Here is a 25,294-nt window from a genome sequence, read left to right as displayed (position 1 = left end):
CACACAGCCGCCGATGCCGTGGCCGCCACAGGTGCCTATGCACGTGGCCAGGAGGCCACGGGCAGGCTCTGGCCGAGCCGAAGCCACCTTCGGGTGCGTACAGGTGCCTCGGACCTCGCCGGCCCATCCCCCGTCGCCGACGAGCCTCCTTCGGCTGGCAACAGCAAGTCCGGCATGCTCCTCTGCTTTTAATTCCGACCAGGGGCCTCGTGCTCAAATTTGACAAAATGGAAGGGTCTAACTACGAAGTCTGTGACTCAAATGAATAGTGCCGATAAGGACCTATTTGCAGTAAATTTGCTGAATCTTTGGAAATTCATAGTAATTCATAGCAAATTCGTAAAATAGAAAATGAGGACTTTTTGGAATCCTTGTGAAATTCTCTATGCATTAGATCTATAATATAGCATGTTTTAGTTTCAATATTTTGCGGTAAAAATAGATTTGTGCAGTAAGGTTGTAATGCTAGTTGAATTTGTTATTTTCCATAACTGCAGATCTAGGGCTCCAAATGAAGTGAAATTTTTGTGGCATGCAACTCATGTGATAGTTGATGTGTGGTAAAAATTTCATGAGTATTGGATGAAGTATGAGTGAGTTATTGGTTTATCTCGCTCTCACAGGATTTCTTGCAATAGCAAATTGTCTTTTTCGTAGAGGCAGCTATACTTATGCAAATGGTATGAAATTTGTACAGTCGACTATTGAGAGGATATGTGAGCTACTGTAATGTTTGTAGAATTTATTGTGCATTTTTGGTATATGTTCATAAATACACCTTGGTGTCTAAATAAATTAAGAAATGCTTTAAGAAAATTTATTTAGAGGTGAGCACCATGCTTTTTGGTGTTCTTTAGTCACGTGTGAAATGTTGGTAAAGTTGGTTTTGCCCAATTATGAATTTGCAACATAGGTTAATAATTATTTTCTTGCCGATGTGGTTTATGGATAGATCTGGGAACTTAGCAAAGTTCTTCATGACAATGTGCTTTGTTGTGAAACTTGTTTATACAAAAGTTGTAGATAATTTATGTATCTAGATGCTGTTAAAATTTGGTATCATTTGGCTAAGTAGTATTTGAGTTACAACTGTTTAAAGTTAGAATACAGGATTTGTTGCTCTCTGTTTTGTATGAACCAGTTTCTGTAAAGGTATAATTTCGACCTACTTAACTTGGGAATCATGCTATGATGGTTATAGATGAAATGTATATAATTTCATAAGCTTTCCAAAATGTCTTCTTGCAAGTCATTTGGATTTGTGTAACTCTAGTTATAGCTAAATCTTGTAGCTGCTGTTTGCATGTCCAGAAATTGGCAGATTCCAATTATAGTGTTTGCTTGTATATTGTTAAGTGTGAATTATGCCTTGAATGATGACTGAGTTAGAGCACCTGAGATCTTGGGAAACTTGTGTCATGCTTGGTGTTGTCGTCTTCTTTGCCATCTTAGCATGATAGATTGTGTGATGTTTAAGTTAAGCATCGCAAAGTACTTAAGTGTGTTAGTGTAAACTATGCTTGTCTTGCTTGCTATTTTGTGATGCGTCTCATGGTACTATTCTTCATATTTATGCACTTGTATATTGCATCTCATCTAGGTAAGCTAGATGCACCACGTGAAGGATGCGATGTTGGAGCCAAACCCGAAGATTTGGTTTGGTGGATATATCCCGAAGATAGAAGGACTATGCAAGTGCTAGGACCGGAGATGTCACCATGATGGTGCAAGCTAACTAAACTGACTTATGTTGGATCCCAGGCAAGCCCCGAAGCATATTAAGCCTCCTAATTTCCAAAATGCAGTTAAAGTATTATTGTTACATATATATATATTGTTGCATTAAGTTTAGGTGTTGGATGCAAACACTTGCTGCATTGGTTATCCAATCCTTGTCCAGATATTGATACCCTGAATCCTACATAGCTCAGGCTCATGTAGTGCTTATCCCTGCTTAAACGTGGTAGAAGTCAGGTGATTTCCTATCACCTGCGAGATATAGGGATATACATGTGGCACGGTTGGCTATATTTGCTATCGTGGAAAAGAACCTGTCTTAATTTGAAATGAAGACCGGGCGGAGGCTTATCGGTTTGTAGTGACTCCATCTGTGTCGCTTAAGGACTGAATCTTGGAGCCTTTCCTATTCATGTTGAACGCATGCCTCTCTCTTAGTTGGCCAGGTCCGGAGACCGACCATGAAGCCGAGTAGCTCACCTCAGGTCGGGAGTCGATAAGTATAAAGTATGCCTCGGAAGGGAGCCGTAGGCGTGAGTCCAAGGGCAGGTGATTTAAAAGTCCTTATCGTCCTGGCAGAAGGGTAATCCCTGAGAGTGCTGGCGCTGATCGAACCCGCGAATTTGGTTCTTGAGTTGTACCAAAGGTGACCCACGGCTACCCTTGCAAAGTATGCCAGGGTGAGAGTTAGGAATACCCCCTCAGCTGAGTTGTAATTCGATTCGAGTCGCCATCTCTCACCGGTTAGTGAGAACTTAACGGGCTTATCTCCAAAGTAGATACACTAAATAACATAATGGTTCAAAAATGATGATATGATGATGACAGCCTTATGATACCTGCTATGGTTAATATTGGTTGCTCCTAATAAGTGAGTGCTCTAGTATAGGTGCTAATCTAGTGGATAGGTAAATGATGATAAACTTGATGCTAAGTTTAAATTGGTCACTATATTCATAAGCTCTTTTATGCAACTGTGTCAAGCTAGCCCACCTCATAAGCCTTGCATGACCCTTGGTGTCCTTTATTTCTAGTTTTGACGGGTAAATCTAGCTGAGTACCTTCTCGTACTCAGGGTTTATCCCACCATGTTGCAGGTGAAGTTCTCGGCCTGTTGAAGATGGTGGCTAACCGCCGGTGGGCTCGGTGATTCTATAGTTCTCATCTATTTGCTTTTGTCAGATGATGTCACTTATGCTAGCAATATATTTTGAACTTATATTAATGTAATCATTTGAAAGCTATGTTGTTTTCACTAAGCGGTTTTGAAACACAAATTTGTACTATTATTTGTGAACCCATTTGTAATATTATTTTCGCTGCAACTCTGCGTATGTGATGTGTATTTGCTTAATCACGCGATCTTGGTTGTGATGTTGATTTACCAAGGTCTTTCGGGACACTTGGTGGACTACCGGGTTTATATGAGTGAAGGTATGTGTGTGTCAACGTGTTAGCGGGGACAGACGTACTTGATCTTGTATAAATTGGGCAGTTCTGTTACAGCTGGTATCAGAGCAAGATTAAGCATAATACTGTCATGTACATTATTTTAAAAACAAAGTTTTGGTTTTAAAAAGCCTATTTTAACTAAAACTTTAGCTACAGGCAAATTTGTCAAAACTAATTTGCAAAACTATGCTAGCGACATCCTCCTTTATGCCTAGTTAAGGACTATTAGGTGGCTATCTAAGTACTAACATGGGGTTTTTTTTACTTTCGTCGTCGATACGGCGTGCTATTATATGGATGCCATTCACTTGAATGGTAATATATGGATCAATTGCCTCTACGCCTAGGTAAGTGGAAGTTGTGAGAGCATGACCGTCCAACTGTCGGTCTAGGGGAGAGTTAGCTTTGGTTACTGGAATATTTACATGTTATATACATGTATATATGAAGGTACTTAATTGCGGGTATATCTATAGGGTAGCTATGGATACCGAAGTATATATATCTGGGGATGTAGATATGGTGAGTATCTTAGTTTACTGCTTTCATTGTGTGCTTATTTATCTCTTGTGGGGATGGGCTGCAATGAATTTGCCTGCAGGTATGCTAACCACAAATGCGTAGATTGAATGTAGCTAACGACTAGCTATATATCGAGAGAGTACGTGTTATGTCACCGACATAGAACGTGATTGCCACCTTAGGCTGGCAAATTTGTGAGGACGAATAAGACGAGCATGCATCATGATTGTGCTTGTGCATAAATATGCTTCCCTCACCTTGTTCTAATGCTAAGTAACTTGTGATCAATGTGATATCACTATTTTCCCTGTGTGAAGCTAGCCAAAATGCCTTGTCCCATGCTGCTTGAATAGCTATGCTTGAAGTTAGTGTGTGATTAGCTTTGCCTCATATGTTGGCTTCCAAAGGAAATAGATGAAAGTTAACAAAAAGTTCACCCCTTTGAAAACTAAATTGCTAAATGTAAGTAAAACTTGTTTTGTAGAGATATCCACCTACTTAGTAAAAAGGAAACAAAAGATAACAGTGCCTTACCACCATGTTTTGCCTGATATGTGTAGTGGTGTTGTTGTAGGTGACTGCTTGTTATGTATGAGCTTTGTGCTTCATAATAGCCATTTAAGCTAATTGGATTGAGTGTTTCAAAATGCTCGCTTAAGACCATGATGTAAGCGTGGATGCTCATTATCTAGGTAGTGCCGTAGTTGTCACCCTTTTGTCCTCGGTAAGCATATGAGTGTGGAAGAGCACTATCCTGGAGCAGCGTCCAAGTTTTGGTAATCTCAGGGTTGTCGTCTACAATTAAGTTCTCTCTTAGGAACCTGAGCCTGTACACATGGTTGCTAGCCTTGAACGTTGTGCTACGAAGACCTTATCTATGCCTTTGCTTGACCTTAGGCCCAAGCTTAGTTCCCTTGAATGCTTGCATGTTTCGTGGTTGTCCCGCTCCTGTGTGGGAGGACCCTGCTACAAAAATCCTTATTAGACCTCATTGCTCTTTCTCCTACTGATGAGCTAGTGCAACGCTAATCGTTATCTGCCCTGGCTTTGGAACCTTTTCCTCACAGATCATGTCATTGCTTTATCAACTGAATCCCTAGTCAGTGTAATGGCTTTGTCCCTTGAATCTCGTTTGTTTTGTCTCCAACTCCTTCAAGTCTCTAGATGTTTATCAGTCTTGATCTCCTGTTGCTGCTCGATAGGACCAAATCTCATGTTAATCTTTATCTGGTAATCACTTTGGTGGACACAATGCATTTATGGAAATTAAGCAAGAGTCTCCTGCTTAGTTGCCTTTGGCAATTAGGCTATGTTCTTTTGTGCTATGTTTTGATCTTCTGATCGCCTCCTTGTTGAATCCTAATCTTGTGACTACCTTTGTTTTCTATCCCTCCTTCTCATTGTGCTTGCTCCTATGCAACCAAATTTGTGCCACATGAGAATTCTAGTGGGTTGTATGTTCAGTAATGGTGCCACGATTAGTGATCTATGGTGCCACGACGGAACCTAGGGCCTTCTTGTGGGCGGCCGACGCATGGTTGTGCTGCTGGGTGCGCGCTGGTATTGAGGTTTCTAGTCATGATCCATTACCAAACTGCACCGATGTGTTATTTTCACGTGAGCTCTTCCTTGGTTATCTCTCCATATCTTATCGAAGATCCCTATATCAGACCGAAAGTAGTAGAGCTTCCTGTTGAAGTCACAAAAAGGATAACCTTTGAAGAACTGGTCACCAACATAAACATTAACCGACTATAAGAGGTGGTAGACAAGTGACTCCACTTGGTTGTCCCAGTATTGACGTTCGTCACCTAGTGAACAACTTATGTCATCACTGTTGGATCAGAAAGGCACACAACAATTAATGTTGGACAAGTTGTTAGTCAGATAAGAATTGAACGTCACATTATGATTATGACCTGGCTATCCAAGTCTTGATTATTATGTGCATGCTGATCACATAGTTGAGATCAACAATCTCTAGTGTGACCCCTTGTCTGCTGACTTCGATGGCAACCATCTGTTATGCGTCAATCACACAGATAGTACAAAACATTGTATCGGCTACGTAAGGAGCTAGCGAAAGCATGTCCCTAGTTTCAGTCAACATCTTTGTGCCCTAGGTGCCACTAACACATGTGTCCAAACTCTATTGGACGAAGTGCCAAAGGATATATAGGAATGGTTCCTTATCTCTATAGGACAGTCCCTCCATGAAGAGTATGCTTTGTGTCCCAAAAACATAGCCACAAGTCCAATGCTTGTGCATCATCAAGTTGGTGTCTAGATCAACGACGGAAAGTGTTACCAGAGAAGCATGTGAGGAAAAAACTCTAGCCTCCATCCTCAGCTAGGTAAAGGCTGCTGCTGCTATGAGAAAGGTTAAAGAGTGCAAAACACACACCTCAACGTGTGAAGCAAAGAAAAGGGAGAACACGAAATTTGTCCAGATTTTGTGGCACTAAACCGGTTATCTTCAAGCCGACGATTAGTGACTCAAATGAAGTTGGATTGACCCCAAACTTGGTGATCTCATTCCTTGCTTAGGACCCTTCAATGTCTTAAGTTGGCTTGAGTATTGGTTGAGTAAAACATCGGATTTGAGATATTGATTGGCCTAAGAATGGAAGCCTCGACGTCAAATATAGTTTAAGAAAGCTGGTTTTGCTACGATGCAAGTAAACCCAACTTGTTGTGTAACTGCACCATGAAGGCAAATTGTACTTAACTTGCTTGGTAGTGAACTAGTCCCTAGTTTTGTGATTACTTGCAACTTATGTTGCCCTCCAAGCCTCGCTAACATCCTTCTACATCAATGGTTCTCCAATGCTGACATGCCTAAGGTGTCTTCCATGTGTTTTACCCAAGGGGTTGCCTCAGATACAACTCGGATAACTGTTGCCGCTGGGATACGAGAATTCCCTTAAATAATGGTCGTCAAAAACACTGAGTCAACAGAGTCAGCTATCACATTCACCGCTCACTCAACAGACTTAGGTAATACAGTGTTGTTATCAGAGAAAGAGGACTGCACACACGGAACATTATGTAGCTTTCTATCAGTTGACGTATGAGTGAGTGCACCGCTACAACCAGTTTGGATATTGGTTAACTAGCTTCTTATACCCTCAACAGATGTTTACCCTGTCTATGATCACATCCTTTACAAGAAGTTGTGCTCAAGCCAATTTAATAGAGAACTGCTTTTCAAACCTTGGGAACAAATATAGCACCATTGCGAGGAATATCCATCAACCGACTATGATCTAGTGCAAAGTCCATAAGTTCTGTGCTATATCCACTAGGGAAGTAAATGTTACAAGTATTTGGTCTATGCTTGAATCACTCTTCGTACATCGAGGATGAAGTACGAAGGACAATGCTATCTTGGATTCCTTCCAATGTAACAATGCTTTATGGACGCCAAAGAAGGAAATTCTTCAGACAATAACTTACAACAAAGAGAAAGTATCAGAAAGTGTCGTGACCAAATTAGTCTCTCTGATACTCTAAAGTTAAGTAGCCTAATGCTATCACTGATGTTGGAAACTGGATGACAAGTTTCTCTTCCCTTAAAAGTCTTTTGCACCGAATCTCGGGACGCGATTCCTTTAAGGGGGAGGGCTGTAACATCCCAGGTGTTTGTCACCAATTAAGCAATGGGTTTAAGCTCAACCATGGCATGTTAAGTAGTGATGGAGATGTTAGGTTAAACATATGAAAATGAGTCACCACTTAAACTTAGACCATGCACCATTGCTTACATGCTGCCCTTTCTAAAGAGTATGCTTGGGAAATGCTGGATGTACTTGTTTCATGTGTCTTGCATCAATATCCATCTATATTGATCACTGGAAAAGTTTCATGAAGTTTGGAATCAAAAAGTCACATGAAATGATAAGTTATATCCTTATTGGAATGATTTTACTAAGTGCGTGAATTGCACTATTAAGTGAATGGAAATGTAGGTCATCAATCAAACCTTGCAACCTTGCTCAAATAACTCTAGATGAACTCTACAACAAAAGTTATAAAAGGTTCATGTTGAGCAGAAGTCAAGAAAATGCCTCAATCGGTCAATAACTCTAATTTAAGCTTTACAGTGACAATACTTTGACCTATGTTGACCAACCACTTACAGTGCTTGCATGGAGTTACACCTTAAATAAAAGTTGAAGATTGAGTAGAGTAGAACAAACTTGGTTTTTGGAACAAGAGCCAGATCAACTTGGAACTAAGTCAAACAGAGGCTCGAAAATTGAATCAGCGGCTGATTTCAGACTTACAATTTTTCTAAGTCTGGAATTCATCGTCGTCGCCATTGGCATTCCGCGTTCTCCGAAATTCGTTAAGCAACTTGAGTTGGTCCAAAAATAAAAGTGGAAGGTTATATTATGGAGAAGAGCATGCAAAAAGTTGGAACCCGTTTGGCTTCATGTTGATGGTTAATTCTGAGTTTTTCCTAATCACCGTCGTCACGCTGACAAACCAAAGTTAGGAGCATGTTATCTGCTAAACCATAACCCTAATGACCCTGAACCCTTAAGCAAAGTTGGAGAGCATCAGGTGTGGACCAAACTTCATTTTAGGCCCATGGACCAATTCGGACCCGAGTCAGCCCAAAACGGCGTCCCACCTTCCCCACTCTGGCGCACGCCACCTGTTCGCTGAATTGCCTCTATGGGCGACGCGTGTCCGTGAGCGTGGTAGCCATGCGTGAGCTCGCCCTCGCCATCGCCGACACATGCACTCGTGCCCCTGCTTCTTCAAACCAAGCGCTCGAGCTTCTCCACTCTCCCGCACTCGCTCTTCCTCGCTCTCTGGCGACGCGTGTGCGCTCCTGGACGCTGCCGCCATGGACGCTGCAGCCAAGCTCGCCGTCGCCGCCGTTCCCTAGCTTCCGAGCCCCCTCATGACCAACCACATGAACCAACAGCTTTGCCTCTTCCTCCTCTACCTGGCGCACCCCTCCCCGGCCTCTCCTCGCTGTCGTAGCGTGCGGCCACCGGTGCCGTGGCCGCCGCGGGCGCCTATGCGCATGGCCAGGAGGCCATGGGCAAGCTCTGGCCGAGCCGAAGCCACCATCGGGTGCGTACAGGTGCCTCGGACCTCGCCGGCCCATCCCCCGCCGCCGACAAGCCTCCTTCGGCCGGCAACAGCAAGTCCGGCATGCTCCTCTACTTTTAATTCTGACCAGGGGCCTCGGGCTCAAATTTGACAAAATGGAAGGTTCTAACTACGAAGTCTGTGACTCAAATGAATAGTGCCAATAAGGACCTATTTGCAGTAAATTTGCTGAATCTTTGGAAATTCATAGTAAAATAGCAAATGAGGACTTTTTGGAATCCTTGTGAAATTCTCTATGCATTAGATCTATAATATAGCATGTTTTAGTTTAAATATTTTGCGGTAAAAATAGATTTGTGCAGTAAGGTTGTAATGCTAGTTCAATTTGTTATTTTCCATAACTGCAGATCTAGGGCTCTAAATGAAGTGAAATTTTTGTGGCATGCTACTCATGTGATAGTTGATGTGTGGTAAAAATTTCATGAGTATTGGATGAAGTATGAGTGAGTTATTGGTTTATCTCTCTCTCACAGGATTTCTTGCAATAGCAAATTGTTTTTTTCGTAGAGGCAGCTATACTTATGCAAATGGTATGAAATTTGTGTAGTCGACTATTTTGAGGATATGTGAGCTACTGTAATTTTTGTAGAATATATTGTGCATTTTTGGTATATGTTCATAAATACACCTTGATGTCTAAATAAATTAAGAAATGCTTTAAGAAAATTTATTGAGAGGTGAGCACCATGCTTTTTGGTGTTCTTTAGTCATGTGTGAAATGTTGGTAAAGTTGGTTTTGCCCAATTATGAATTTGCAACATAGGTTAATAATTATTTTCTTACCGATGTGGTTTATGGACAGATCTGGGAACTTAGCAAAGTTCTTCATGACAATGTGCTTTGTTGTGAAACTTGTTTATACAAAAGTTGTAGATAATTTATGTATCTAGACGCTGTTAAAATTTGGTATCATTTGGCTGAGTAGTGTTTGAGTTACAACTGTTTAAAGTTAGAATACAGGATTTGTTGCTCTCTGTTTTGTATGACCAGTTTCTGTAAAGGTATAATTTCAACCTACTTAACTTGGGAATCATGTTGTGATGGTTATAGATGAAATGTATATAATTTCATAAGCTTTCCAAAATGTCTTCTTGCAAGTCATTTGGATTTGTTTAACTCCAGTTATAGCTAAATCTTGTAGCTGCTGTTTGCTTGTCCAGAAATTGGCAGATTCCAATTATAGTGTTTGCTTGTATATTGTTAAGTGTGACTTATGCCTTGAATGATGACTGAGTTAGAGCACCTGAGATCTTGGGAAACTTGTGTCATGCTTGGTGTTGTCGTCTTCTTTGCCATCTTAGCATGATAGATTGTGTGATGTTTAAGTTAAGCATCGCAAAGTACTTAAGTGTGTTAGTGTAAACTATGCTTGTCTTGCTTGCTATTTTGTGATGCGTCTCATGGTACTATTCTTCATATTTATGCACTTGTATATTGCATCTCATCTAGGTACGCTAGATGCACCACATGAAGGATGCGATGTTGGAGCCAAACCCAAAGATTTGGTTTGGTGGATATATCCCGAAGATGGAAGGACTAAGCAAGTGCTAGGATCGGAGATGTCACCATGACGGTGCAAGCTAACTGAACTGACTTATGTTGGATCCCAAGCAAGCCCCGAAGCATATTAAGCCTCCTAATTTCCAAAATGCAGTTAAAGTATTATTGTTACATATATATATATTGTTGCATTAAGTTTAGGTGTTGGATGCAAACACTTGCTGCATTGGTTATCCAATCCTTGTCCAGATATTGATACCCTGAATCCTATGTAGCTCAGGCTCGTGTAGTGCTTAGCCCTGCTTAAACACGGTAGAAGTCAGGTGATTTCCTATCACCTATGAGATATAGGGATATACATATGCAATGGTTGGCTATATTTGCTATCGTGGAAAAGAACCTATCTTAATTTGAAATGAAGACCGGGCGGAGGCTTGCCGGTTTGTAGTGACTCCGTCTATGTCGCTTAAGGACTAAATCTTGGAGCCTTTCCTGTTCATGTTGAACGCATGCCTCTCTCTTAGTTGGCCAGGTCCGGAGACCGACCACGAAGCCGAGTAGCTCACCTCAGGCCGGGAGTCGATAAGTATAAAGTACGCCTCAGAAGGGAGCCGTAGGCGTGAGTCCAAGGGCAGGTGATTTAAAAGTCCTTATCGTCCTGGCAGAAGGGTAATCCCTGAGAGTGCTGGCGCTGATCGAACTCACAAATTTGGTTCCTGAGTTGTAACAAAGGTGACCCACGACTACCCTTGCAAAGTATGTCAGGGTGAGAGTTAGGAATACCCCCTCAGCTGAGTTGTAATTCGATTCGAGTCGCCGTCTCTCACCGGTTAGTGAGAACTTGACGGGCTTATCTCCAAAGTAGATACACTAAATAACGTAATGGTTCAAAAATGATGATATGATGATGACAGCCTTATGATACCTGCTATGGTTAATATTGGATGCTCCTAATAAGTGAGTGCTCTAGTACAGGTGCTAATCTAGTGGATAGGTAAATGATGATAAACTTGATGCTAAGTTTAAATTGGTCACTATATTCATAAGCTCTTTTATGCAACTATCAAGCTAGCCCACCTCATAAGCCTTGCATGACCCTTGGTGTCCTTTATTTCTAGTTTTGACAGGTAAGTCTAGCTGAGTACCTTCTCGTACTCAGGGTTTATCCCACCATGTTGCAGGTGAAGTTCTCGGCCTGTTGAAGATGGTGGCTAACCGCCGGTGGGCTTGGTGATTCTATAGTTCTCATCTATATGCTTTTGTCGGATGATGTCACTTATGCTAGCAATATATTTTGAACTTATATTAATGTAATCATTTGAAAGCTATGTTGTTCTCACTAAGCGGTTTTGAAACACAAACTTGTACTATTATTTGTGAACCCATTTGTAATATTATTTTCGCTGCAACTCTGCGTATGTGATGTGTATTTGCTTAATCACGCGATCTTGGTTGTGATGTTGATTTACCGAGGTCTTTCAGGACACTCGGCGGACTACCGGGTTTATATGAGTGAATGTATGTATGTGTCAACGTGTTAGCGGGGACAGCCGTACTTGATCTTGTATAAATTGGGCGGTTCTGTTACAATCGCTTTCGCACAACAAGCTATGAGCAGAGTCGGCCCAATCAAAGAACCACAAGTTTCAAAGTTTTTACGCCCGACATTGATGAGGTCGAGTATTATGGAAGAATTGAAGAAATATACGAACTCAAGTTTCATGGTTCCAAACCTTTTAATCCTGTCATATTCAAATGCCATTGGTTTGATCCTGAAGTAACGAGACGAACATATTCTAATCTTGGGCTAGTCAAAATTCGACATGATTCCGTCTTACCAGGAGACGATGTCTATATTGTGGTCCAACATGCCACGCAAGTTTATTATCTCCCATATGCATGTCAAACCATAAGGCATCTTAAGGGTTGGGATATTATGCACAGGGTATCACCACACGGTAAAGTGCCTGTCCCAAACGATGAAGATTACAACTTAGACCCAAACACATATGACGGAGAGTTCTTTCAAGAAGAGGGACTAGAAGGGAGGTTTGAGATAGACTTAACCGAAACGATCAGAATGGAAGTAGACAATGAAACGGTTATTGAAGAGGACGCTGGAGATGAGGTGCAAAATGTGAAGGACTTACAAATGCTTGAGCGATTACATTTAGACAATGACAATGACAACATTGCTCATTCGGATAGTGTTGATTATTTCGACATGATTGATAGTGATGATGAGACTTATGATCTAGCTAATCCTGATCATGAAGATTATTTCTAATACATGTAATACTATGTTATTTTGTAATTATGTTTTGTTTATTTTGCATCTATTTCTAAGTACTTCTTGTTTATCTATGCTTATTGGTTTACTCTTTTTAATTGTAGGTGATTGAACAAAGATGGTGGGCGGTGGGATGAGGAAGCTAACATCCTTGTACCGAAGGACAAGGACTGCTGCACTGGGGGAGAGTAGTAGGAGGAGCAGCCATAGGAGGGAGTCGTCGCCTGCCGCCCCGTCGCGTGAGGAGGAGGAGGAGCAAGTGCCCTAGGAGGATGCCGAGGAGGCGTAGGAGGACGCACAGGAGGACGACGAGGAGGCATAGGAGGACGATCAGGAGGACGACGAGGACGAGGCAACAGCGGGGGGTTCCGCTTCCTCTAGTTCGTCGAGCGTCTACTTGTGAGGTCCCGTGAGCCTCCCTCAGCGACCAATACCTCATGAGAGACGTCTGCTGATTTGACCCGAGGGGGAAAAGTAAGTAACTTTAGATGTTATCACTACTTTATATGATATGTTGAAAATCAAAATAGAAATTAATAATTTTTCATAATCACTTGGGCAGGAAATGGACGATTGTGGCGAGTGGAGGTGGTCACACACGCCAAGTCAATGGCATCCTCGGTCTTCTGTGCAAGGAGCACTTCCCTGGTCTGGTTGAGTACGCCGGAGTGACGGGGCCAGCCTACTCATTTGACCACTACGCCGCCACCCCCGATGCTTAGATCGGGCCCGTAGGGTATTCAACAACAAGGCAGAGCGGGTGAAGCAAGAGTTGTGGGTAAGTCTTCCTTGCACTACATTGCTCAATACATTCTTGAAATAATGAATGGATACATCGTGTTTGTATGCAGGATTTCTTTAGATGCCAGGACGAACATGAGGCCCGGGCGGATGTGGTGGCTACCAAATGCTTCAAAAAACTTATTGTGGACATGCATTACGAGGCGTGTATCTAGGCCGTCGTAACTTACCATGGGGCCGTCCTTGGAACGAAGGTCACCAAAAGGGACGCAAGATCCATGACGCTGACCTGGGACCAGTACCTGCAGGTAAATACAGAACATTAATACCGATTCCTTTTTAGATTAAGTAGGCTTAATTTCATCTTCTGATATGTCATGTACCTGATGGCCTGTAGATGATTCCTTATTGGTGCGCCGCGCATCTCCAGTGCTGGGAACAGATGGTGGACAGGTGGTGCTCACGCGAGTGGGATGAGACGCACAACTTGTGCTGGGAGCGGCGTTTGATGATGCTAGGTGTAGCACACCATCAAGGCAGCCGCAGCCTTAGCGAATACGCAGAAACATGGGTACGCGAATTCATTTATTTATTCTAACGCTTAATTCTGCATGATTTCTAATCATCTTGCATTTTTTTCTCGCAGTCGGCGTCACATGGTGGCCAGCCTTGCTCCATCTTCAAGGCATTTGCTATGGCCCACAAGGGCAAGGCGACATCCAACGTCGATTACAACCCGGAGGACAGGCCCGAGGCGTACAGCAATGCGACCGTCCACAACCGCCTCAATGAGTACACATCGATGGCAAGGGAGGTCCATGGGTCAGAGTACGATCCGAGCACCGAGGACCTTGATGGAGAAGTCGTCATGAGGGTGGGAGGAGGCAAGAAGCATGGGCGGTACTGGATTGACGACGGCGCAATCGACTCGGCCGCTACTCCCAGTCTCTCCTAGATTCGAGCAAGCAGCACGAGCAGGAGCCCGGACATACGACCTCGGCAGGACACTTCACACCACCGGGTGGAGGCACTCGAGGTTATTCCTGGTTTATTCGTCGTTCATTGGTTTTTTCATACCTTTCCTTTGCATTATTGTAACATTGGGGTGAATATATTGTAGGCCCGGCTGGAACAAGAGAGGAGGATACGGGAGCAGATGCAGGCGAAGATGGAGAGGGTGGAGGCTGAGCAGGAGGCCGAGCAGCGGAGGATGGTGGAGATTCTTCAGTACATGCAAAGTCTTGGCGCCGCTACGGGTGTAGCTCCACCACCTTCGCTATTTGCTCCACCTCCACCTCCACCTCCTCACTATTCTACTCCTGTGAGTATAAATGTTTTAGTTTGTATGTTCATGCTTACGGTCAAACCTAGTGGAGTATAAAAGTTTTATTCATGTATGGTATATATTTATCTTGTCTCACACATGCAATCTCTTCTCCTTTGTGCAGAATCGATCGGCGGCATCGAACGATCCTCATGCTTCAGCGAATCCCTTCACCAAATCAGTGATGATACTTGTGGTTGTTAATGATACTTCTATTTGTAATTGTGGTTGACGATGATGGAGCACTTGGATTGCTTGTGAACTTATTTGTGATATATTATGAGACATGTGACGCTTGTGATATATATATGACGTTTGTGATATATATGTGGTGTTGATGATATATATGTGATGTTGATGATATATATGTGATGTTGGTGATGTTTGTTATATATATCTTCTGTTTGTTTGGATGGGATGTAAAAAACAAATAAAAAAAGGCTATTTTCAGTCACTTTGCCGAGTGCAATGGCCATAACACTCGGCAAAGTGACCATCTGGGAACTACCTGGGAACATGCTTTGCCGAGTGCAATGGCCATTGCACTCAACAAACATCACAGATTTGCCGAGTGCCACGGTCCAGACACTCGGCAAAGGTCGCCACTTTGCCGAGTGTCGTCGACAAGACACTCGGCAAAGTGGCCACCTTTGCCGAGTGTCTAAGTCAATGGCGCTCGGTAAATCGGGTACCTTTGCCGAGTGCTTGACCTTGATACTCGGCAAAGCCGCCGTCACGGTGGCGCTCGCCGTCACAGCCACTTTTCTTTGCCGAGTGTCAGATTGGCACTCGGCAAAGCCTTTGCCGAGTGCCTGATAAAGTGCACTCGGCAAAGAAGCCGCCTCGAAAAAAAATCAACTACCCTTGTGCAAGGAAATTATTACGGACCCTTTGTTGTTGGTATAATAATATTATATTTGTTAATATCACATCTCCTCGCAAAAAAGGGTTATGGTCACTTTGTGCTGGATGCTCTCTACTCTCCCCGCTATGAGGGCTCCGTTATCTTGGTTAGCATTGAAGCTTGCTTCTTTTCTATATATATTTTTTTAATTGTCTGTACAACGACTTATTCTTAATAAAAACGATCTTACTTTCACTACACTTGGGATTTGGTGCTTCTGTCAGATCCTCCCTATCTCCTTATCGAACTTGTGTAGGTAGATACTGCCTAATATGGCTGATAGTATACTGTTTCGGATGGACTCAGGGTCCTTCTCACCTCCTAGGAACCGTTCGGTAGAAAACATTTTTTTAGTGGGGTAAAAGAACTTGGAATCATGCATCTCATGCAAATGAGTCATCATATTTCAGTAAAAAGTGTTTATTCGCAAAAAAAAGTGTTTATAATAAATCTCATAAAAATATACTATGATAAGAGTCTAGCTATATCGATCTACTGATAGAATTGATAGCTTTAAATGCTATGGAAGTAGTACTATATATTTTATAAAACTCTGATACTACAAGATATACGCAGCATTTATTTGCATAATAAAAAAACTTCCTCCTCCTACCAATATAGTACTATTTATATCACTAATAATTAAATAGTAAATCATTTTTCTTCCCAAAGATTGTTGAAATTAATGTTGTACCTATGAAAGAGATGATAATAATAATAAACATGCAAAAATCAGAGTAGAGTATCTGGTGGGCAGAGTGCTTCCAAATTTATGGATTGTGGAGGACAAACTATGGAAAGCACGTATTGATTGTGATCCAAAACTTAGACTACAAGAGAAGATATAAGGAAATAAATGCAGGGATTCCATGCCTACTACACAGCATCCACGTCGCCCCCGTCCCTTTCCTCGCCTCGCCTATTTATTCGCTCGCCGCGGCCGCGCTTCCCCCGCTCCTTCCGATCGCAGTCTCAGTTCAGCCAGCCATATCGTAGAACACCTTCCGGCGCTAGCGCTAGCGCTCGAGCTCGCGGGTGGGGCGGACCGGGGTAAGAGGCGCCGCTCGCGATCGATCGGGTCAGGAGATAGGGATCGATGGGGAAGGCGCAGTGGTTGAGCGTGGCCTTGGGCTGCGTGGCGGCGGTGACGTGCGTGGTGGCGACGGCGCTGGTGACGAGGCGGGCGGTGGCGCGGTCTCGGTGGAGCAGAGCCGTGGCGGTGGTGCGCGGGTTCGAGGAGGATTGCGCCACGCCCACGGAGCGGCTGCAGCGGATCGTCAACTCCCTGTCCGTCGAGATGTTCGCGGGGCTCGCGTCCGAGGGCGCCAGCAAGGTCCGCATGCTGCTCACCTGCGTCGACGCGCTCCCCGACGGGTAAGTGGGTAACGGTCGTGCCCACGCCTGCGCTTCCCTTTGTTCGTTCTGTTTCTCCTCGGTCTGCTTCAGTGTTTTTGTGGTGTTCATGCATGGGAGGGTTCATGGCTTCATGCTAGGGTTCTAGCCAAATGAAATGAGTTTGCAATTGCTAATTTGCGAAGTTTCTTCGTGCGAGAATGCAATCTTAACCTGGTTCATTCTTTATTGGCACCAATTTATCCGCATTTCTTATTCTTTTCTCTGTATCTTCAAAAGGTCACGGCCACGAGCAAACATTTGGTGCTTATGATCCTCGAAAAAAAAATTGGTCCATATGATGCTCACGACAGACTAGAACTCCGTATATAACACAGCAAACTTTCGAGTCGGTTGTCATCTTGCATGTTGGTTCATCTTGCAGTACGACACAATTGTTGTGGGACTAATTTTCACTGAAACTTTCTATAAAATTGGTCGAAATCTTTTTCTGAAGGCAGTGTCTGAGTCGACACTATATAGTGACGATGTTTTGCCTCTTAAAACATTTCAGGCAATTTGATGCAGCAGGATATTGCATTATATGAGCTGCATAGAATTTCTATGTTAATGCCTTCTTTTCTTTGAATTGAGATGTCCAATTGGCAACTTAATCGAGTCTTATATGACATGATTTTTAGCATATGGATCTTTGATCAGATACTTATTCATATATACATGTGATGGGCAGGAATGAGGAAGGCATCTATTACTCTGTTGATCTTGGGGGGACAAGCTTTAGAGTCATGAGACTAGAGCTTGGTTCAGGATCTATGGTTATCAATAAAAAAGTTGAGCATCGACCTATTCCAGAAGACTTGACCAAGGGTACAAGCGAGGTAACTATCATCATTTTATTTCAGTTCCTTTGCAAGATCTATATTGTTCCTAATACTAATGTAACTCTTTATTTAGGATTTATTCAATCTAATTGCCTTGGCATTAAAGAACTTTATTGAAAGAGAGGGTGGGGACGATGAGGGAAGGGCACTTGGTTTTACATTTTCCTTCCCTGTCCGACAAGTTTCCATATCCTCAGGGTCATTAATTAGGTGGACTAAGGAATTTTCAATTGAAGAGGCTGTAAGTTACAAAGTTGTTCCTTCAATTATTCTTCTTTTTGTTATGGGTTGAAGTGAAGTTTCCATTCAAATAGCTGAATCTTTCTTTTATAAGAGATGATGTTTCAAATTTAGACATGATATCATGCTACTAATATCTTGTTGGTATATATACATTATATGCTGATAGTATCTTGTTGCATGCTGATAATAACTTGATATGCAATCCTTAGACTACCTTATTAGTAGCCTTATACATTTAAATTCTATCTTTCTTTCTCGATAGATGAAGCACAAAGAAAAGAAGTATTGCTCGGTTGCCTTTGTGATTACAGCTGAGATTATAATTTTCTTTTTCTCACTAGCTTGTTTGAACTTTTTTGCAATACTAGGTTGGAAAAGATGTTGCTCAATGCTTGAATGAAGCCCTTGTTAGGAATGGACTAAATTTGCAGGTCACTGCATTGGTGTGTTCCTAACTACTGCTGTGTAACTAGGTTTTCAATATAGTGGTTTGAGGCAGGATGCTTCATGTATAATTTTTAATGGCAATCGCCCGCTATAGTCTCATTTAGCTTTGCTATTAATTAGTCTGATTTTTTACCGCCTTAGATAAGTTTTCTGTGCTAGTAAGGGGCCCTCAGCTAAATGGCATATGGATATTTAAAACATTGCTGCTACATGAGCTAGTTTGCATTTAGATTCAGAAAATTAATTCCATTTATAAAAAAAATCCTACTTGATTGGTTCCATCGTTTATCTCTGTTGTATGCATGTGCTGTCTTAGTTAGTCTTCTTATCTCTTGGAACATATTGAAATATTATCTGTTCTATCTAAAAATCCTATCAGATAATCTTTCATGTATAAGAATTGTCTGTGATGTAAATATTTTGATAACAGCTGCTTAAACACATATGTACTACTGTTTTCTAGTGTGTGCAACAGACGAAAATGATATGAGATTATTGTTTTTTATTGTTGTCTCCATACATGATTGTGGCTTGCTTTTAAATAGTAAAGATATATATTACAACCAATTCTTATATGTATCTATGCTCAAATAAATACCAGTGTTGGATCTAGATCTTTGCATGTTGTATGATACTAAAAAAATGGACATGTAGTTCCTGATTTTGTGAACTGCAGACATAATCTTATAATAATCGTTATATCTTGTAATTAATGAATAAATATGTGCTTCTTGATTGAGTGTAGCAAATTTGCTTTTCAAGTCTGTCGCCTGCAATTTATTATTCACTAAAGTATATAATAATATACTCATCATATCTTTCTTTAATTTCATCTGTTACTACAAAATAGGTGAACAATGCTGTGGGTACATTGGCCATGGGGCACTATTATGATGAGGATACAGTTGCTGCAGTGATTATAGGAGCTGGTACCAATGCTTCCTATATTGAACGCAATGCTGCTATCGCAAAATGTCAGGGTCTTCTTACTGATTCCGACCAAACGGTAATATTGTTTTGTATTATCTTCTTTATTTGTATTCTTTAATTTGATTTGATAAATTTTCAATGTGAAAATATTATTGTAGCTTATACTATTAATTTATATGCTCTATTCATTAGGTTGTCAATGTAGAATGGGGTAGTTTCCGGTCTCCGCAAGTACCATTAACTCCTTTTGACATATGTTCCAGTGAAGCAGAACGCAATCACTATGACCAAGTAAGAATTTATTAAAGCTTTTCCATTGTGGCATTGTTTGTGAAAATCAAGCTAAAGAGGCTTGTGTTAATGAATCTAAAACTGGCACCTTGGATGCATATATAGGCTTTTGAGAAAATGATCTCTGGTGTGTATCTTGGGGAAATTGCAAGATTGGTATTCCAAAGAATGGCTCAAGAATCAGATTTATTTGGTTCTTCTGTGAATTGCTTATCTACCCCTTTCATATTCAGGTACTTGTATTTTTCTAGTTCTATTGTGATCTTACAAAATTATATTTATTCCTATATGATTCTTCTTTGTTAATAGTTTCATACTGCTAGTTGCTACTGAAATATAAAATCTATGTGGTATGCCTAATCTTTACACTAAATCTGATACATTGTTTTATAGATAAGCTTCCCCAATATGTTCCACTATGCTCCATTGTTTTACTTTTGTTCTGATCCTTTTGTTGTGATATTGGCTTGACATATCTCTATTCTTGCCATCCAGTACACCTTCTCTAGCTGCTATTCGTGAGGATGATTCCCCAGATCTTAGAGTAGTTGGTAGGGTGCTCGAAGAACATCTGAAGGTTAGTTGTCACTACTACTTGGCTCATATGAAACAATGTTTATATGTTAATATGGTATATTTTAATCGGACAATCATCTCATCAACTACATCATTCTCCTTACAGATACAAGATGTTCCACTGAAGACTCGAAGACTTGTTGTTAGAATATGTGACATTGTCACCCGAAGAGCCGCCCGTCTAGCAGCTGCTGGGATTGTTGCAGTACTACAAAAAATTGGTCGTGATGGAACTCTTTGTGGCACCACCTTTGTTCGAAAGATAAGAGGTGAGCCAAAGAGATCGGTTGTCGCGATTGAAGGTGGTCTCTACCAAGGCTATTCTATCTTTAGGGAGTATCTGAACGAAGCAGTGGATGAGATCCTAGGGGATGAGATCGCCTCCACAGTTAGTCTTAGAGTTATGGAGGAGGGTTCAGGGATTGGGGCTGCGCTCCTTGCAGCATCATATTCGTCGACTAGACAAAATTCTGCTTAAGCTTGACATGAGTTAAATTATCTCCTGCTAAGGTAAAATGTGCATCTGTCCATCCAAATGTTGTACCTAGTAGAAATCAGTTCTTGTACTGTTGTACATCGTCCCATTGTTTTGCTGAACATGTTCTCTTCTCATCAATGTACATGTACATGCAGTGGTGCAACTGATATTTAGTGTTTAACAGTGGATCATTAGAGGTAACTATCAGAGAATAATGTCCATGAACTAGGAGCCCAATGAGGTAGTGCAAATGTTGATTGAATGAATGTGGAACTGCAAATGTATTTGATCTTTGTGTGTTAATTAGTGCATATATGATGCGGATACATCCAGTTTGATCAACGGGCTATTGCATGCAAGGAGCCTCGAATATATGTACTACTTACTCATAGAAACATGACAGTTTGTTCCAGTCCAGACATTAATTGCATCAGCCTCTTTGATGCTTTTTATTTTTTGAGAATGTGCACACGCTACTAGAAATATCAGTACTAGATCATTACATCAAAGGCTAACGACCCAACCAACCCAAGCTTCAACAAGTACAAAGAACACAAAGGCAAGAAGGAACACTAAATGAAATGAAAACATGCATGGAAAACTAAGAGTGGTTGTCCAGCTAGCTATTGTATGCCATTGGGCAAAGCTGCCACCATCAGCTGCCCTGTGTCAATGCATGATTGCTTTCTGTCATGATTCTTTGCCGCCAGCACCTATAGGTTTGCATAGCCTGACCTCTAAAAATCAGAGCATTATTGCATTCCACAAACTCCAATTGATTATAGAAAAACTACCGAGTCAAATGTCTTTCTATCTCCTTATGTTGGATTTGTCTAGCTATGCAAAGTTAGCCACCATGTGGTGCGACTAAATAGTCTTGGGTGGAAGGTGTTTTAGCAGCCACAATAACTGAACCTCTAGAGGACTTTGAACCATGTTTTATAGGTGAACACAAGTAATCAACATGTGGTCGATCAGTTCCGGTAGCTGCAAACAAAACGCACACATCGCATAGTTTGAAAGGCCACACCTCTACAACCTTTCTGAAGTTTAGACCCGGTTGTGAAGCACGACCAAATGAACAAGCCGCATTTGTTGGGCCCCCTTTCCAGCATTCCTTCTACAGAATAGGTTAATAACAAAACCATGGAGGAGAGAGTAGGCGGAATAATTTGCATCACTAGATCATTTCCACTAGAACGGTAGAACCTATTATGTTCCCCACTCCTCAGTGAGGGAAAATCCCTGACCAACTCCTAGATGTGTAAGTATTCTAGGATCCCTTGTACACTTATGGTGTTGTTTGGTTTGGATCTTTTGGACCATAACCACATTGGCTCGCATTTGGTTTGACACAGCCTCAATCGATCACACCATGAACTGATACGGGCCATGCAACTTTGTTACCCCTCCCCACTGGGCAGTATCTAATGCTGCCACTCCGTCTGCATAGATCGTGTGTCCCTCTCCCTAGTGAGCATGCTCTCCACATGCAATAAATAGCCAGCCAAACAAATCTCACTTTCTGTTGCATGGTAACAGATCTCGCCGTTTACTCATTGCATTACCATTATCGTTCCCACAGCCAAAACAAATAGCACCTCAGTCGTTATTTGACCCAAGCTCTATTGGCGAGACCATTATGCATTATTCTAGTGTTTCTTATCTTGGTTGGAATCACTGTAGACAGATTTGCGACTAACCTTTACAGGTTGTTTGGGTCACCAAAGTTAAAGCTAGTGTTAAAGTAAAACTAGTTTTTATAGGGGGGGTTAGGAAAACTAGTTTTTAGGTGATTAGTATAACAAGTTGCATTAGATAAAACTTTGTTTGGATACTGGAAACTAGCAAAAGTTTCGCCTTAGTTTTCCTCTCCCATTGGTCTTTCCTTCCTCATGCTTCAACTTCTAGTGCCAGCAGATGGCAGTATCCATTGCAATGGACATGAAATTCAGGGGCTGCCATAGAGGGGGAAAAATTTAAATAGTCAATGTCTCTTCAAGTAATTGACTCTTTACTTTCCAATATCCGTGCATTAGAATATGTTATTATCTTAGTTCACAAGCAAAACCTTGTTTGTAATCCCTTGGCTCCAGCTTTCCCGCTGCTACCCGATGTCATTCAATCTTAAGCCCTTGCGACCACCCCTTTCACATGTGCAATCTTCAACCTACCAACAACAAACAACAATCTCGAGCTTCAATAAATAGAGGGTGTTGTTTATGTTTAGCTACACTTAACCTTATCTTTTATTCCCTATGATCGATATAAACCTTGGAATACTACTTCAGATAAAGTATAGCATCACTATGCACATGAAGTATAAGTAGGTTCACATAGCTAATGCCAATAAAAGCCCAAAGGCCGAAGCAGGCAAACGATATACCACCATGTCCATGAGATGTTTGCTACTCCACAATGGACAATTTGAGGAAGGAGAGAGGGATACCCAAGCACTTTGTTGGGAAACTAGCCAATAAACGCGAGGAAATGTGCAATGCAACACTCACATGATCGTATGAGTGCATCTGATGGGAATGAAGGATCATTTGCTGACATTGGTGGCAAGGGCTAATGCACCCTCAAAGAACTATAGGATCAATCTGGTCAATAGAAGGTCTTGAAAGCATCTAGGCCCCTAGTTGGATTTTGGTGATTAATGTCAATACAAGATTACTATGACTAACATGTGTTTTGCAGAGGCAATTAAGTTAGGTCATGGTAATGGAGATCGATTGGGCAATCGAGGTTGTCATGCCCCTACGATGGAAATCGTTTCGGTTTTTCAAAGGATTGACGACAAAGTTAAGGACGACTAGTTCTAAGTGTCGATTGGAGTTGGAGAGACACTTAGAGTAGTTTAGGACTTTGTTTTTCCTTTGGCCGTACTATTAAGGGGGGTATGGACGGGTAGCTTGACCTAGTTGAGTCTAGTGAGTTAGGTGTAGTGCACACTTGTTAAAACTAGCTCTAGGTAGCTCCTATGAATGCCTAAGATCCTTTGGAGCAAACTTCATTCACAAATGATCGAGAGTTGGAAGTGAATGGAGGGTCAAATACTGACCGGACGCTGGCTCCAGTGCGACCGGACGCTGGCCGCAGGGTCCGGTCAGTTCATTTGACCGAGGAGAACAAGTCTGGTGTGACCGGACACTGGAAGGTCAATGTGACCGGATGCTGAGGGCCAGCGTCCGGTCGACTCCAGTAAGGGTCCAGACTTGAGTAAGTGTGACCGAACGCGTCCGGTCAGTACTGACCGGACCCTGAGTATCCAGCGTTCGGTCGAGTCCAGTAAGCATCCAGTGAGGGTTTCATGCGACCGGACGCGTTCGGTCAGTGGTGACCGGACCCTATCAGCGTCCGGTCAACACAGTTTCGCTGGTTCGTGGGTTGAACTGACCGGAGCGTCCGGTCAACACGACTGGAGCATCCGGTCACCCCGCAGAAGCTCATAACGGTTCGTTTTTCAGGCTACCTTATAAATAGAAGCTCCACTCGTGTGTGAAGCAACTTTTGCTCATTCCAACAGCTGAGAAACACGTTTGTGAGTGTCAAGAAGAGCAAGGTCCTAGTGAGGTGTTTGTGATTTGAGAATCCAAGAGAGTAGCCTCACTAGCAAATCAAGAGTAGCAAAGTGTGCATCCATCTTCTCATGAGGCTTCGCGTGGTCAAGTGAGAGTTCGTGCTTGTTACTCTTGGTGATCGCCATCGCCTAGATGGCTTGGTGGTGATTGGGAGCTTGGTGATCACCCGGCGGAGCTTGTGGGTGACCCAACTCAAGTTGTGAGCGGCTTTGGGTGATTCGCCGCGATGGAGTGTCGAAGAATCAACCCGTAGAGAGCACTTGATCCTTGCGTGGATCAAGAGGGAGCTACACCCTTGCGCGGGTGCTCCAACGAGGACTAGTGGGGAGTGGCGACTCTCCGATACCTCAGCAAAACATCGCCGTGTTCCTCTCTCTCTCTCTATTTACTTTGAGCATTTACTTTGAGTATTTACTTTGAGCAATTCAATACTTGTTTTTACATCCTTAGAATTGCATGCTAGAGTAAGTTTGGAACATAGGTTGCAAGTCCGTTGTGCGTTAATTTGATAGAAACACTTTTCTAGGCACAAGGGGTTAATTGGGCTATCCATAGGATTTGATTATTGCAAGAGAATTTAGAATTAGCCCAATTCACCCCCCCTCTTGGGCATCTTGATCCTTTTAATTGGTATCGGAGCCTCATGCTCACGTTTTTAAGCTTAACCGCTTAGAGCAAGATGTCTCACGGGGATGGACCTCCTCCTATCTTCGAGGGGGATGATTTTCCATATTGGAAAATTCGCATGAAGGCATACCTAGAAGCTCTAGATGTTGGAATTCTTAGAGCCGCCTCTCAAGGGTTCCCAACACCTAAGAATGCCGCACAACTTCAAGGCGATGAAGTAAACTATGAAAAATGGAATGCAAAGGCTCGCAACACCATCTTTAGAGGCCTTTGCAAAGATGTGTTCA

General features: G+C 42.2%; 1 protein-coding gene across 2 annotated transcripts; it reads left to right on the top strand.

Annotated features, from left to right (window-relative positions):
- Positions 1–16,507: 16,507 nt before the first annotated feature.
- On the top strand, positions 16,508–20,963 carry LOC136514118 (hexokinase-10-like). 2 transcript variants are annotated; one of them, XM_066508103.1, is made up of 9 exons: positions 16,508–16,971; positions 17,681–17,828; positions 17,905–18,072; positions 18,443–18,517; positions 19,372–19,527; positions 19,644–19,742; positions 19,848–19,975; positions 20,238–20,319; positions 20,425–20,963. In XM_066508103.1, the coding sequence occupies exons 1-9, from the start codon at positions 16,694–16,696 to the stop codon at positions 20,794–20,796; spliced, it is 1,506 nt and encodes a 501-aa protein (XP_066364200.1). In that variant the 5' UTR covers positions 16,508–16,693; the 3' UTR covers positions 20,797–20,963. The 2 variants fall into 2 exon arrangements, with proteins under 2 accessions (XP_066364200.1, XP_066364201.1); XM_066508104.1 differs by lacking the exon at positions 18,443–18,517.
- The last annotated feature ends 4,331 nt before the right edge of the window (positions 20,964–25,294 follow it).

This window comes from Miscanthus floridulus, chromosome 16, assembly GCF_019320115.1.
Source record: "Miscanthus floridulus cultivar M001 chromosome 16, ASM1932011v1, whole genome shotgun sequence".
In the NCBI taxonomy this organism is placed as follows: Eukaryota; Viridiplantae; Streptophyta; class Magnoliopsida; order Poales; family Poaceae; genus Miscanthus; species Miscanthus floridulus.
This window is presented reverse-complemented; position numbering and strand designations above follow the sequence as displayed.